We start from the raw sequence: 13,696 nt of genomic DNA, 5'->3' as shown, positions 1-13,696 counted from the left end.
CACCACTCCCAACCCAGACATCCCGCTCTCAATCCAGTCCCTGAACTCTCTTGCTGCCTGAATGACACACCCAGCGCCTCTCGGAGAGCGCACAGACCTCAGATAGAGGCTGGGATCTTGATTGTGGGGCAGTAGTGGTTTCATCCAGAGTTCGCTGACCTAGGTTGTGATGTAGTGACTGGATCAGTCTCCACCTTGTGGAATAAACCAGTCCCTCACAGGCATTGGTTGCGAACTGTGGGTGGGGGGGATGGAATGCGGGGCAGTATGAGGGGCTTGCACAGGCAAGGCTGAGGTACAGCATCCACACCATCAATCCACAAGAAGATCATCGACAGTGGAGGCCTGTGATTGGAAGAACGTTGAGAGAGGGAGTCTATGATTGGATGATCATTGAGAGGGGAGGCCTGTGCTTGGAGGAGGAGCATCTGACAGTCATGAAGGGAGAGTGAGTGGTGAGTGGGAGAGAGAGTACAGCAGCATAAGAATGACAGACAAAGAATGGCGTCTGGGTGGGGGGGGGGAGAGAGAGAGAAGTTGAGCACGGGGTGGGGGAGGGAAAGGTTAAACGAGGGAAGAGGGAGAGGGTGGCATTGAGTGGAGGGGAGGGGAGGAGAGAGGGGGTTCGAGGGGAGGGGTCGAGTGGAGGGGAGAAGGAGAGAGGGAGGAGTGGAGTGGAGGGGAGAAGGAGAGAGGGAGGAGTGGAGTGGAGGGGGGAAGGAGAAGGGGGGCGTGGTGTCAAGTGGAGAGGAGAAGTCTGATTTTGATGGTTTTGCAGTCCTGGGGTTTTGCCTGTGGTCAGAGGTGCGTGAATGCTAGACCTGGTGTCAGACTGTGTGTACTGGTGTTGTGAAATGGGCACAAGGGATATCTGAATGAGAGTCTGGGGAGGAGGCACAGTCGTGAACAACATTCTTTGGGAGGAGAGAGAGAGAGAGAGAGAGAAGGATAGTAAAACAGAAGGGGTAGGAGAAGGAGTGTTGTGTCAGACTTGAGTGACCCTGACATTCTGTCAGCTGGGTTTACAATGTGCTGTAAAAGTGATATTGTGTTTCCAGCTGTGAACAATAGCACTGAGGAAATGCAGCCAGGGTCAGGAGGAGTTGGATATTTAAAGTAACAGGATGACATTACCCGGCTGGGAAATCAGGCGGAAGGCTTGCCAAAGCAGGAGAGAATGGAGGAGGCAGCCATTGGAGGGGGATGGAGATGAATGTTGTGATTGGGAATCCATTACAACTCCTAAACTCCCACCTGCCAGAAATGGGATCAGGAGTTAGTTCCACCCTCAGTGCCCACTGTCATGGGATTTGAATTGGTATCATTTTTAACCTCATTCCCTGCTGTTGCTGGATTGGAATTGGGAATTGTTTCCTCACGTCAACTCACTGCTGTTGTGGGGTCAGGACTGGGTCTGGTGTGGGGAGCAGTTGTTGGGCGGAGAGGGAGATGGAACTTGCTGTCTTGTTTATTGAGGTACTTCTCAGTCACACGTTGCCACTCTGCCTCCTGTGAAGCCTGAGCTCTGTCTTGTCTCTGCAGTAGGATTGCAGCTCTGGGCTTGCCTTAGGCGGCCCCTCACCCTGCTGGTGCAACTTCTGCGACTCGAGAAGCCCAACATTTCTCACTGTCCTGTCTCCGGTAGGAAGCTTCTCTCTGCTGTAACCTGGCATTTGTCTCCCCGAGTAAACCCACATCAATGTGTTCAGCCCCTTGTTTGGTGATCCCTTGCTCTGACACCTGCCTGCCTAGCACCTGTACCTTGAACTCTGTGTCTGTGTCTGCATGGGCCCTTTATCACCACAATTGCTCATTGCTTGTCTCATTTCCTTTGTACTCTCTCTCAGATCCCACAGCATTATCGGGAGAAGAGTCAATAAAACAAACTACAACTAGCTGTATAAGTTTAAATAAAGGACTCAGGGCTTATTAGTGCAGCTATTAGTGCAAACAGGATTGGTCAGCAGGTACCGCTGAATCATGTCTAACAGTGCATCAACACCAGCAACCAATTTAATTAATCACTGAAGTTCACAAAGTGGTTCTTTAGATGAGTTCCCGAGATGGAAAGCTTGTCTTATGAGGAGACAATGAGCAGCTTTGGCCTAGAGAGGAGCTAAGTAACTGAAGTACGTAAAGATGCTGGAGAAGATTGACGAAGTTGACATAAAGAGGACATTTCTTCACATGGGGCAATCTAGGACAAGAGATTAGAGTTTCTAGGCTAAGGGGAGGCAGATTTAAAACAGAAGTATTTCCTCTCCGGAGCAGGATTTATGCACTTAATGCTAGGGCCCTGGGATGTGTTGCTGAACAACGGGATCACATTCATAATTCGTTGAAAGTGGAGTTGCAGGTGGACAGGGTGGTGAGGAAGGTGTTCGGTACGCTCGCCTTTATTGATCAGTGCGTTCAGTATGGGAGTTGGGAGGGTCGTGTTGAAACTGTACAGGACATTGGCCAATTTTGGAATACTGCGTGCATTTCTGATCTCCCTGCTGTATGAAGGATGTTGTGAAACGTGAAAGGGTTCAGAAAAGATTTACAAGGATGTTGCCAGGGCTGGAGGGTTTGAGCTACAGGGAGGGGCTCAATAGGCTGGGGCTATTTTCCTCAGAGCATCAGAGGTGACCTTATAGAGGTTTATAAAATCTTGAGGGGCATAGATAAGGTGAATAGCCGAGGTCTTTTCCCCCAGGGTAGGGGAGTCCAAAACTAGAGGGGCATATGTTTAAGGTGAGAGGGAAAAGATTTAAAAGGGACCTAAGGGGCAACTTTTTCATGAAGAGGGTGGGGCATGTATGGAGTGAGCTGCCAGAGGAAGTGGTGGAGGCTGGTACAGTTACAGCATTTAAAAGGCATCTGGATGGGGACATGAATAGGAAAGGTTTAGAGGGATATGGGCCAAATGCTGGCAAATGGGACTAGATTAATGTAGAATGTCTGGTTGGTATGGATGACTTGGACTGAAAAGTCCGTTTCCATGCTGTACAACTCTGTGACTCTAAAAGATCATTAATCCATGAAATTCGCTGCCCCAAAGGGTGATGGTTACTGGGCTGTTCAAAACATTTACAGAGAGAGATTTATAATTTCTAATGGATTAAAATAATTATACGGAGCAGGCAGAAAAGTACAACTGAGTCTGCGATGAAATCAGTATTGAAAGGGAATGGCCTACTCCTCATCCTAGCCCTTCTGTCTTTATATGAGAGGGGCCCCTTCTCTGCAAACGAAAGAGATATTTCCAAACCTTGCAACTTTGTTTGAATAACCAGTGATAGCCTTAGCCAATCAACACCGTCCTGCCCTGTTGTATAGATTGTTGTGATCATTTGAAATTTGGCATTCTTGCATTTGATCCTGACGAGGGAGGAGGAAAATCAAACTTCAGCAATCAAACAGTTTGCCTGTTCCTCATCTCGTTGGTGTTTGTGGGATCTGGCTGCCCTGCTTCTTGCTTTACAAAACAAGGGGGGTGTATTTCAATGGAGGCTTTTGGACACGTTGAGGAGGTGCAAAAAATGCACATTCCTTCCAGCTCCGCTGAGCCAAGTGATGAGGGATTAGTCATGGGGGGATGCATGCGGGTTTGATCTCCAGTGTGTGAGCAATGAGACTGACAGGAGTGTATGTTGTTTCCCTCCCACAGAGGCAGTGCGAAAGAGCTGCTCAGAGGCTGCCCTCACCAGCACCTCCACCAACTCATCCTCGGACCTCGAGCCAACCTTCGTGATGAGCCGGACCTGTGAGGAGCCAGGAGACAGTAGCCCATCCTCCAGCACGCTGAGCCTGTCAGACCACTTACCCAACAGCCAGGTCCAAGCCGGGAGTGGGCCTCGAGCTGCCTTCTACCAGGAGGAGGAGGGAGCGGAAGAGGAGGAGGAGGGTGGAGAGCGCAGGGCCTGGCGTACGCAGTTCCCTGGGGGGTTTCAGCCCCTGCGCAGTGAGGCAGCGGCGGCCAGCATCAAACTGCAGACCTCAGCCATCGTGAGAAACCCTTTCATGTCGCCACTGCTGGCCACTGACGACATGCTCCGGGGTCTGCCTCCCGTCCACCTGGTGGTGAGTGTCTGTCTCAGCCCAGGGATAGGAGGGAGCGTGGGGTATCTCCACCAACCCCAACTCCCCCCACCTCACCTCACCACCCAACAGGCACGGTAATGTAAACCTTTCAACCGCAGTGAAGCCTGAGGCACCCTCCTGCACTGTGTGCCCAGGGGGGGCCTGCGTCAGGGTGGAGCGGGGGGGGGGGGGGGGGGTGCGGGGAGAGAGTTTGTGAGGAGGGTCTGGGGGTCTCAAGAGGTTCCCGGGTCAGGGTGCAGAGAGAGACAGCTTGAGGGTAACACTGCTTTGGGGAGTGGGACGGGGGTCTCAGAGGGTCCCGGGTCAGGGTGTGGAGAGGGAGAGTTTGAGAGAACACTGCCTTGGTTGGGGGGGGGGGGGCGTGGTTTCAGAGGGTCCCAGGTCAGGGACTCCTCGGTTACACTTAGGGAAGCACTGCATTTAAACTGAATCATCACCCCTTCCACCCTCCAAACCCCAATTTCAAGATGTTACAAGGTCCCACAAGCTGCCCAGTGAAGGATAGTGCCCTGTATGGGATCCTGCTGTGCACATATTGGCCACTGCATTTCCTGCATATTTATGATCCTGACTGGGAGGGATGGTTCAGTCAGGAATGAGGGGGTGAGAGTGTGGGGTTCACCAGCAGATCGTGGTATGTGCCAAGTGTTAATAATGCTCTTCCTGTGTCCCCTACACTTGCTCCGTTCTCTCCCCTCCGCCTCTCTCTCTCTCTCTCTCTCTCTCTCTCTCTCTCTCTCCCTCTCTCCCCAGGCATGTGCCCTGGACCCGATGCTGGACGACTCAGTGATGTTTGCCAAGCGGCTGCGAAGTGTGGGCCAACCGGTCAGCCTGCAGGTGGTGGAGGATCTCCCTCACGGCTTCCTGAGCCTGTCCCACCTCTCCCGCGAGACCAAGGAGGCCTCCAGCATCTGTGTGGACCGCATCCGCGAGGTCCTCCAGGGCCGAGCGGCCGCCAGCCAGGCCCGTAAACACCGCAAGCTGGAGAGGCTGGTGGCCAAGGCTCCGTCTGCCGTGGAGGTCCGGCAGACGGCCGACCTGACCATGGCCAGTGACACCGAAATCGGAGCCTAGAACCTCGAACCGACTACACTGTCCCCTCGTGGGATCCTGTTCGGCTGCTTATCCCAGGCCACGGGGACTGCCCCACTGTTTCTGTCCCCAGCACCGGAGCCCTCGGATAAGGCAGCAAATGTTGTCGGGACTGAGGGATAGGGCACAGAGCCGAGCTCCGGTGTGCCTGGGAGAGAGAGTGTGCCTGCACAGACAAGCCAGTGACCGTGTGTGAGGCCCCACTGTACAGCCTGGGGGAGGGTTGACCAAGCCCCAAGCAGAACAGGGACCGGGTTTGGCCAGGCTTCTGACGCAGACCAAAGCACAATGTTTCCTTTCAGCCAGTGCTGGGAAGGTGCAATTTACTTTATCCACATTGTTCGGATGCTGCCTTCGTACCTTTGTACGTGTCTGTCCAAGGGTATCCGACAGCTCATCTATTTGTGTGTGTGTTTGTGTGTGTGTGTGTTTGTGTGTGTGTGTGTGTATTTGTATCTGACTATGTGTGTGTGTGTGAGAGAGAGAGAATGTGTGTGTGTATTTGTATCTGTGTGTGTGTGTGTGTAAGCATGTGTCTGTGTATTTGTATCTGACCGTGTGTGTGTGTGTGTGTGTGTGTGTGTGTGCCTCTGTCTGTGTGTTTCTAGGTCAATGTTCTTGTAAGCCTGCACCTCTCAACTTATGTCAAGTTCTTCGACCAAATTGTACATACACCTGTGTATAATTTTGAATGAATTCCTTTTGCTGTTTTTACATTGCTGACGGAGAATCGTGTATTTATCCTGTTACCTCCCAGCCCTGGCCTCAATGCCCCACTCTTGTGCCCGGATTTCCTTGCCATTGTAACTGATGCCAGTGCTCTCTCAAACTGGCTGCTTCAACTGTGTTCTACTGTGTTCTATGTGTTGCCACATGGCAAGCTGCCATTCTACTGTGGCACTGTAATGATGGCTGTCTCAGATTAAATGAGACCCCCCCCGCCAGTACCTGGGGCCAACCTGGGTAGCGTTGACAGAGTTTAGGCGATGGGCAGGAAAGAGGCTTGTTGAATATCTTGACTGACCCTGCTCCCACCACATTTTCCCAGTGTGTTCCAGACTCAAGCACTCTTGATCCCCTCACCTCGCACTTGCTTCTGTTGCTAAGCACTTGAAAAGTATGCCTGCTCGTTTTCAGTCCTGTCACAACTTTCTCACCACCTATTCTGACCTCATAGATTTAAACATTCTGACCAGATCTCCTCTGGGCTTTCTCCTCTTCACCGCCAGCAAACTAACAATGCATGTTACGTCGTTGGGAACATCATCGAAACACAGGCAACCAGCGGTGCCAAAGGCAAAATGAAGAGAGTGTTGGCGGAGCAGCTAAGTACCTCTTAAAATACAGCAGCCATTCAGTTACACTGCATGGTCCATGTAGATGATCAAAATCCCCTCCTACATATTTCTGCTAAAAACACTCTGTCTCTAACTCTGTCTCCTTCCCACACCCCCTATGACCCATTTCTCCCTCTCACTTTCTGTGACCCATTTCTCCCTCTCTCTCCGTGACCCATTTCTCCCTCTCTGTCTCTCCGTGACCCATTTCTCCCTTCCTCTCTCTCTGATCCATTTCTCCCTCTCTCTCCGTGACCCATTCCTCCCTCTCTCTGTGACCCATTTCTCTCTCCATCTGTGATCCATTTCTCCCTCCCTCTCTCTGTGATCCATTTCTCCCTCCCTCTCTCTGTGACCCATTTCTCCCTCCCTCTCTCAGTGATCCATTTCTCCCTCCCTCTCTCTGTGGCCCATTTCTCCCTCCCTCTGTGATCCATTTCTCCCCCTCTGTGACCCATTTCTCCCTCCCTCTCTCTCTGATCCATTTCTCCCTCTCTTTCCGTGACCCATTTCTCCCTCCCTCTCTCTCCGTGACCCATTTCTCCCTCCCTCTCTCTCCGTGACCCATTTCTCCCTCCCTCTCTCTCCGTGACCCATTTCTCCCTCCCTCTCTCTCCGTGACCCATTTCTCCCTCCCTCTCTCTCCGTGAACCATTTCTCCCTCCCTCTCTCCGGGACCCATTTCTCCCTCCCTCTCTCTGTGACCCATTTCTCCCTCCCTCTCTCTGTGACCCATTTCCCCCTTTCTCTCTCTGACCTCCCCACCCCGCCTCACTGACTGTCTATCTGTGACCCATTTCCGTCTAGTATCATGGTCCTATAGAACTGTTGTAACAGGGATGGAAGCGTTTTAGATCATAGTGAGTTTTCTCGCTCTCTGTTACAGATTCTGGAGCCACCCCTGATGCCTTCCCCCCTCTGTCCAATTTTATCCTCCATAGGTAATTCTCCAGTTTTTTTGTGCATGCTGTGATTTCATCCACCTCCCCCGTGTTCTCCGAGTGATATTCTGATCCTATCCTCTCACCGCACAAACACCCATTTCTCCATTTCATAGTCTTTAATTTCTTTTCAGATCTCCCTTGCTCCACTTGCACCAACCATCACTGATATCAATGCAGTGACAATACTTCACCTTAGAGAAAAACTAGGTTGGCTCGGTGACTTGGTGGCTCGCGCTGCTTCCTTACAGCGCCAGGAATCTGGATTCGATTCCACCCTCCAGCGACTATCTGTGGGGAGTTTGCACATTCTCCCTGTGTCTGTGTGGGTTTCCTCCCCTCAGTCCAAAGATGTGCTGGTTAGGGAGAATTGGATGTGGGAAATGTGGGCATAGGAATGTGATAGTCTTTAGCGAGATGGTGCAGACTGGCTGGACCGAGTGGCCTCTGATTTCTAACTGCCCAGCTCCACATCTGAAACAAAGTAGCTGGAGAGCATCAGCCGTCCATGTCAGGGGGGAGAGAAAGGAGAGTTAACAATTTGGATTGAGAAGTTTGAGAAGACTTCAACTGCACATTGAGCAAGGATTTTACCTCCAGGCTGTGCCCTAGTCATTGATAATGGGAACTGCAGATGCTGGAGAATCCAAGATAATAAAATGTGAGGCTGGATGAACACAGCAGGCCAAGCAGCATCTCAAGAGCACAAAAGCTGACGTTTTGGGCTGAGACCCATCATCAGAGAGGAGGATGGGGTGAGGGTTCTGGAATAAATAGGGAGAGATGGGGAGGTGGACCGAAGATGGAGAGAAGATAGGTGGAGAGGAGAGTATAGGTGGGGAGGTAGGGAGGGGATAGGTCTGTCCAGAGAAGATGGACAGGTCAAGGAGGTGGGATGAGGTTAGTAGGTAGGAAATGGAGGTGCGGCTTGGGGTGGGAGGAAGGGATGCATTGGATGAGGAAGATAGAGGAAGAACAGGTTAGGGAGGCAGAGACAGGCTGGGCTGGTTTTGGGATGCAGTGGGGGGAGGGGACGAACTGGGCTGGTTTTGGGCTGCGGTGGGGCAAGGGGAGATTTTGAAGCTGGTGAAGTCCACATTGATACCATTGGGCTGCAGGGTTCCCAAGCGGAATATGAGTTGCTGTTCCTGCAACCTTCGGGTGGCGTCATTGTGGCACTGCAGGAGGCCCATGATGGACATTGTCATCTAAAAAATGGGAGAGGGAGTTGAAATGGTTCGCGACTGGGAGGTGCAGTTGTTTATTGCAAACCAAGCGGAGGTGTTCTGCAAAGCGGTCCCCAAGCCTCCGCTTGGTTTCACCAATGTAGAGGAAGCCACACCGGGTGCAATGGATACAATATACCACTGGACTGACCTATCCCCTCCCCACCTATACTCTCCTCTCCACCTATCTTCTTTTCTCTCCACCTTCCCCTCTCTCCCTATTTATTCCAGTTCCCTCACCCCATCCCCCTCTCTGATGAAGGGTCTAGGCCCGAAACATCAGCTTTTGTGCTCCTGAGATGCTGCTTGGCCTGCTGTGTTCTTCCAGCTTCACACTTTGTTATCTTGTGCCCTAGTCATTGTCCATTTCTGCTTGGTTGTGGCTCAGTGATTGACTGCGCAGGAGACAATTTGTTTTAATATTTGTTCACTGTGGGTTGTGGGTGTCACTGGTGAGGCTGGCTCTGTGGTGGCCGTTTTATTGAGAGCCTGGAGTCATGTACAGGGCCAGACCAGGTAAGGACAGCACCAGATTTACTTCCTTGAACAACATCAGTGAACCATGTGGGTTTTGTGAACAACAATTGCCATGAGGCCAGATTTTTGGTCCAGATCTCTATGGGATCCACATTCCACCCTCTGTTGGGTTGGGAGTCGAACGCATTGTTCCCAGAGCCTGAGGTTCCGGATTGTCATGGACTCCCCACACAGACGCTGAGTGGATGAGCTTCAGTCTGAGAGAGAGTCACTGAATGCACGTCATCCATGGTGGCTGTCTGCAATGAGTGAGCATGTGACGGACGGGTGTTCACCGGTGCAACGGACGGGGTTCACCGGTGCAACGGATGGGTGTATCAGTGTGACTGACTGGAGGTGACTGTTCAACACCCACTGACTGACTGACTGCACGAGTGTGTTTGACTGTGCCTGTAGGCGTGTGTTCGTGTTGCAGTGGAGATCACTGGAGCTTTTAATCGGGAGCTAGCCTTGGTCGGATTTTATTTCTGTTTCCTGTCCGAGGACAGTTTGACCAACTGTAATCACAAGGTGGCCTTGCTCCGAGCACTGCTGTTAAAACCCGGTTCTGTGTTCTCTGGAGTGTAGAGGGAATCTGATTGAAGCATAACTCTGACAAGCGTGGAGAGGATTGATGCAGGGAGGATGTTTCCCCCACCTTGGGGAGTCTAGGACCAGGAGACACGGCCTAACAACACAGCTAGGCCTTTAGGCCTGAGATGAGGGGAATCATTCTTCACTCAAAGAGGGGGAGGTGGTAGTGAATTGTGAAACATTCTACCATAGGCTGTGGAGGACAGGTCACTGAATATATTCAGGAAAAGCATTGATTTTTATTTTAAGAAGTCGCTATTTTTGGCTGCATGGCAGAATGGCATCAACAATGCAGATTCGATACTCACATCAGCTAGGATTACCACGTTATCCTCATTAAGCTGCCCACTCAGCTGATAGGTGGGGACCCACCGGATAAACCATCATTAGACATGGTCATATAGATGTTCAGCAAGGAGACAGACACTTTGGTCCATGCCAACTAGATACCCTAAATCAATCCAGTTCCATTTGCCAGCATTCAGTCCATATCCCTCTAAACCCTTCCTATCCATGTACCCATCCAGGTGCCTTTTAAATGCTGTAACTGTACCAGCCCCCACCACTCCCTCTGGCAGCTCATTCCATACACGCGCCACCCTCTGTGTGAAACATTTGCCCCTCAGGTCCCGTTTAAATCTTTTCCCTCTCACCTTAAACCTATTCCCTCTACTTTTGAACTTCCCCACCCCAGGGGAAAAGACCTTGTCTATTCACCCTATCCATGCCCCTCATGATTTTATAAACCTCTATAAGGTCACCCCTCAGCCTCCGACACTCCGGGGGAAAATAGCCCCAGCCTATTCACCCCCTCCCTGTAGCTCAAACCCTCCAGCCCTGGCAACATCCCTGTAAATCTTTTCTGAACCCTTTCAAGTTTCACAACATCCTTCCTACACCAAGGAGAGAATTGAACACAGTATTCCAAAAGTGGCCCTAACCAATGTCCTGTTCAGCCGCAACATGACCCTCTCAACTCCTATACTCAATGCATTGACCAATAAGGGCAAGCGTACCAAACACCTTCCTCACCGCCCTGTCTACCTGCAACTCCACTTTCAATGATCTATGAGCCTGTACTCAACGTCTAATGAGAGAACAGCTCCATGATCTGGTCAGACTACAGTGACTTTAGCTATTCCAAATAAGTTCCCACTCACATCATTTCAAAAACAGTAAACCTTTAATTAACTGGCATCTAAGGGATTGGGAGAGTGCCAGTCATTGACTATTCCAGGGCTTTATTAGTCAATTTTTAACATGTTCCTTCACTGTATGTTCATTTTCTAATGGACAGCCCCTGATTATGCTGTAAGGTTTAATATTATAGGCTAGAGTTTGAGGAACAATCGCCAAAATGTTTGTGAATTTGAATATCTACCCTGAACTATTTCCTGTACTGAGGTTAGCCTCTTATGGAACTATCTGATTATTATTTACATCATTTTTCTTGGTCAATGAGATCATTATCAAACAAAACTTTGATCAACTCCCAGGCTGCTGGTCAATATTAGATCACTGCAAGCAAAATAAATTCATGTTAACACGGGAAATCGAAGGTAATAACCATTCTGGCCAACACCAACAGTTTTATGAGTTAAGTATTCTGTATGAAATCTGAAATTTTGTTGTTGGCTAACCTGAAAGTTGTAAACCATACAAATATATTGGGAGGGAGTAGAAAGATATGGATCAATAAATGGCAGGTTTGTTTCTAGATTAATTAGGGCATGGTGGTCAGCAGAGGCTTGGAGGGCCAAACGGCCTGTTCCTGCGCTGTACTTCATTTGCTCATAATCAAGAGGCCCACAAACTCAATGTAAAACTACATACTAATAGAAATGTAATGCAGGGAGTATATACTTCACTGTTACATTTACTGCTTAAATTACTTAAATAATAATGCAACTTTGCCTTAAATGAAACCTTCTGATAGCCTTCTCACTTTCACCGTCAACTAGGACGTTGTGATAGTTCAGTAAGCTTCAAGGTCAGAAATCACACCACACCAGGTTATAGCCTAACAGGTTTATTTGAAAACACAAGCTTTCCGGGCCTTGCTCCTTCTTCAAGTAAAAACCAAAAGAACTGCGGAGGCTGTAAATCAGGAACAAAAACAAAGTGGCTGCAAAAGCTCAGCAGGTCTGGCAGCATCTGTGGAGGAGAAAACAGAGTTAACGTTTCGGGTCCGGTGACCCTTCCTCAGAACACAGCCTCCTTCTTCAGGTGTTAGTGACAGAGAATTTATAACTAAAAGATCAAAGGGTCACACCATTGATGAGGATGTATTGAACAAACCGAAGATACTGTTAAATCTTTAATCAGTTAGAAGGTTTTCATTGATTAATATGTACCTTTCCTCGTAAGACCTTCCCTCCATCCCAGGCAACACCCTGGTGAATCTCCTCTTCACCTTCTCCAATGCTTCCGCATCTTTTCTGTAATAAGGCGACCAGAACTGTACGCAATACCCCAGATGTGGCCGAACCAGGGTTTTGTATAGCTGGAGCATAACTTCATGGCTCTTTAACTCAATCCCTCTATTAATGAAAGCTAACACACTATATGCCTTCTTAACAACTCTAAGCACCTGGGTGGCAGCTTTCAGGGAACTGTGAACAGGAACCCCAAGATCCCTCTGCTCCTCCACACTGCCAAGAATCTTTCCACTAACACTGTATTCTGCTTTCAAGTTTGTCCTTCCAAAATGAATCACCTCACACTTTTCAGGGTTAAACTCCATCTGCCACTTCTTACAGCCCAGCTCTGCATCCTATCAATGTCCCTTTGTAACCTAGAACAGCCCTCCGCGCTGCCCACAATGTGACCCACCTTCATATCATTCACGAACTTACTAACCCACCCTTCCACCCCTTCATCCAAATCATTTACAAAAATCACAAATAGAAGAGGAACCAGAACAGATCCTTGTGGTACATCACGTGCAACTGAGCACCATGTTGAATATCTTCCATCCACTACCACCCTTAGTGTTCTGAGGGGCAGCCAGTTGTGAATCCAATCTGCCACATTTCCCCCTAACCCATGCCTCCTTACCTTCTGCATGAGCCTACCATGGGGAACCTTATCAAATGCCTTACTTAAATCCATATATACCACATCCACTGCTCCACCTTCATCCACGTGTTTGGTCACCTCTTCAAAGAATTCAATCAGGTTTGTGAGGCATGGTCTACCCCTCACAAATCTATGCTGACTATCACGAATCAAACTGTGCCTTTCCAAGTGATCATAAATCCTATCTCTCAGGGCCTTTTCCAATAATTTGCCCACGACTGACTAACTGATCTGTAATTCCCAGTGTTATCCCTATTCCATTTTTTGAGCAAGGGAATGACATTTGCCACTCTCCAATCTTTCAGCACTATACCCATCAGCAATGAGGATAAAAAGATCATCACCAAAGGCCCTGCGATTTCTTCCCGTAGAATCCTTGAATAAATCCCATCAGGCCTGGGGGACTAATCTATCTTCAGGTTCCACAAAATTCCTAGCGCATCTTCCTAACTAACATTGGCCTCCCCTAACCTACCAGCCAGTTTCACACTGTCCTCCCCTACAACTAGGTCCCTCTCAGTTATGAAAACTGAAGACAACTATTCATTAAGGACCTCTCCAAGCACAAATTCTCTTTACAATTCTTGATCGATGCTACCCTTTCACCGTCTCAACACACACACAACCTGACTGTCCCTCACACACTATCTTTCTCCCACCCCAACATATAGACACTCTGTCTCTCCCACAGACACACACACTCTCTGTCTCTCCCACAGACACACACTCTCTGTCTCTCCCACAGACACACACACTCTCTGTCTCTCCCACAGACACACACTCTCTGTCTCTCCCACACACACACACACACACACATTTCTCTCCC

The 13,696-nt window shown here is 49.6% G+C and overlaps 1 protein-coding gene across 4 annotated transcripts in view; it reads left to right on the top strand.

The window, feature by feature from the left end:
* Window positions 1-7,285, top strand: part of lipeb (lipase, hormone-sensitive b) — a 55,381-nt gene extending 48,096 nt beyond the window's left edge. For 2 of the 4 annotated variants that reach the window (XM_048523836.2, XM_059641329.1), the window contains exons 10-12: window positions 1,543-1,641; window positions 3,653-4,065; window positions 4,840-7,284. In XM_048523836.2, coding sequence (XP_048379793.1) covers window positions 1,543-1,641; window positions 3,653-4,065; window positions 4,840-5,160 — 833 coding nt within the window. In that variant the 3' untranslated portion in view covers window positions 5,161-7,284. Of the gene's footprint in view, window positions 1-1,542; window positions 1,642-3,652; window positions 4,066-4,839 lie in introns of all 4 variants that reach the window. The other 2 variants (XM_059641326.1, XM_059641327.1) reach the window with 2 other exon arrangements.
* Window positions 7,286-13,696: the final 6,411 nt, after the last annotated feature.

The sequence above is a fragment of the Stegostoma tigrinum genome, chromosome 41, assembly GCF_030684315.1.
Source record: "Stegostoma tigrinum isolate sSteTig4 chromosome 41, sSteTig4.hap1, whole genome shotgun sequence".
Taxonomy (NCBI): Eukaryota; Metazoa; Chordata; class Chondrichthyes; order Orectolobiformes; family Stegostomatidae; genus Stegostoma; species Stegostoma tigrinum.
This window is presented reverse-complemented; position numbering and strand designations above follow the sequence as displayed.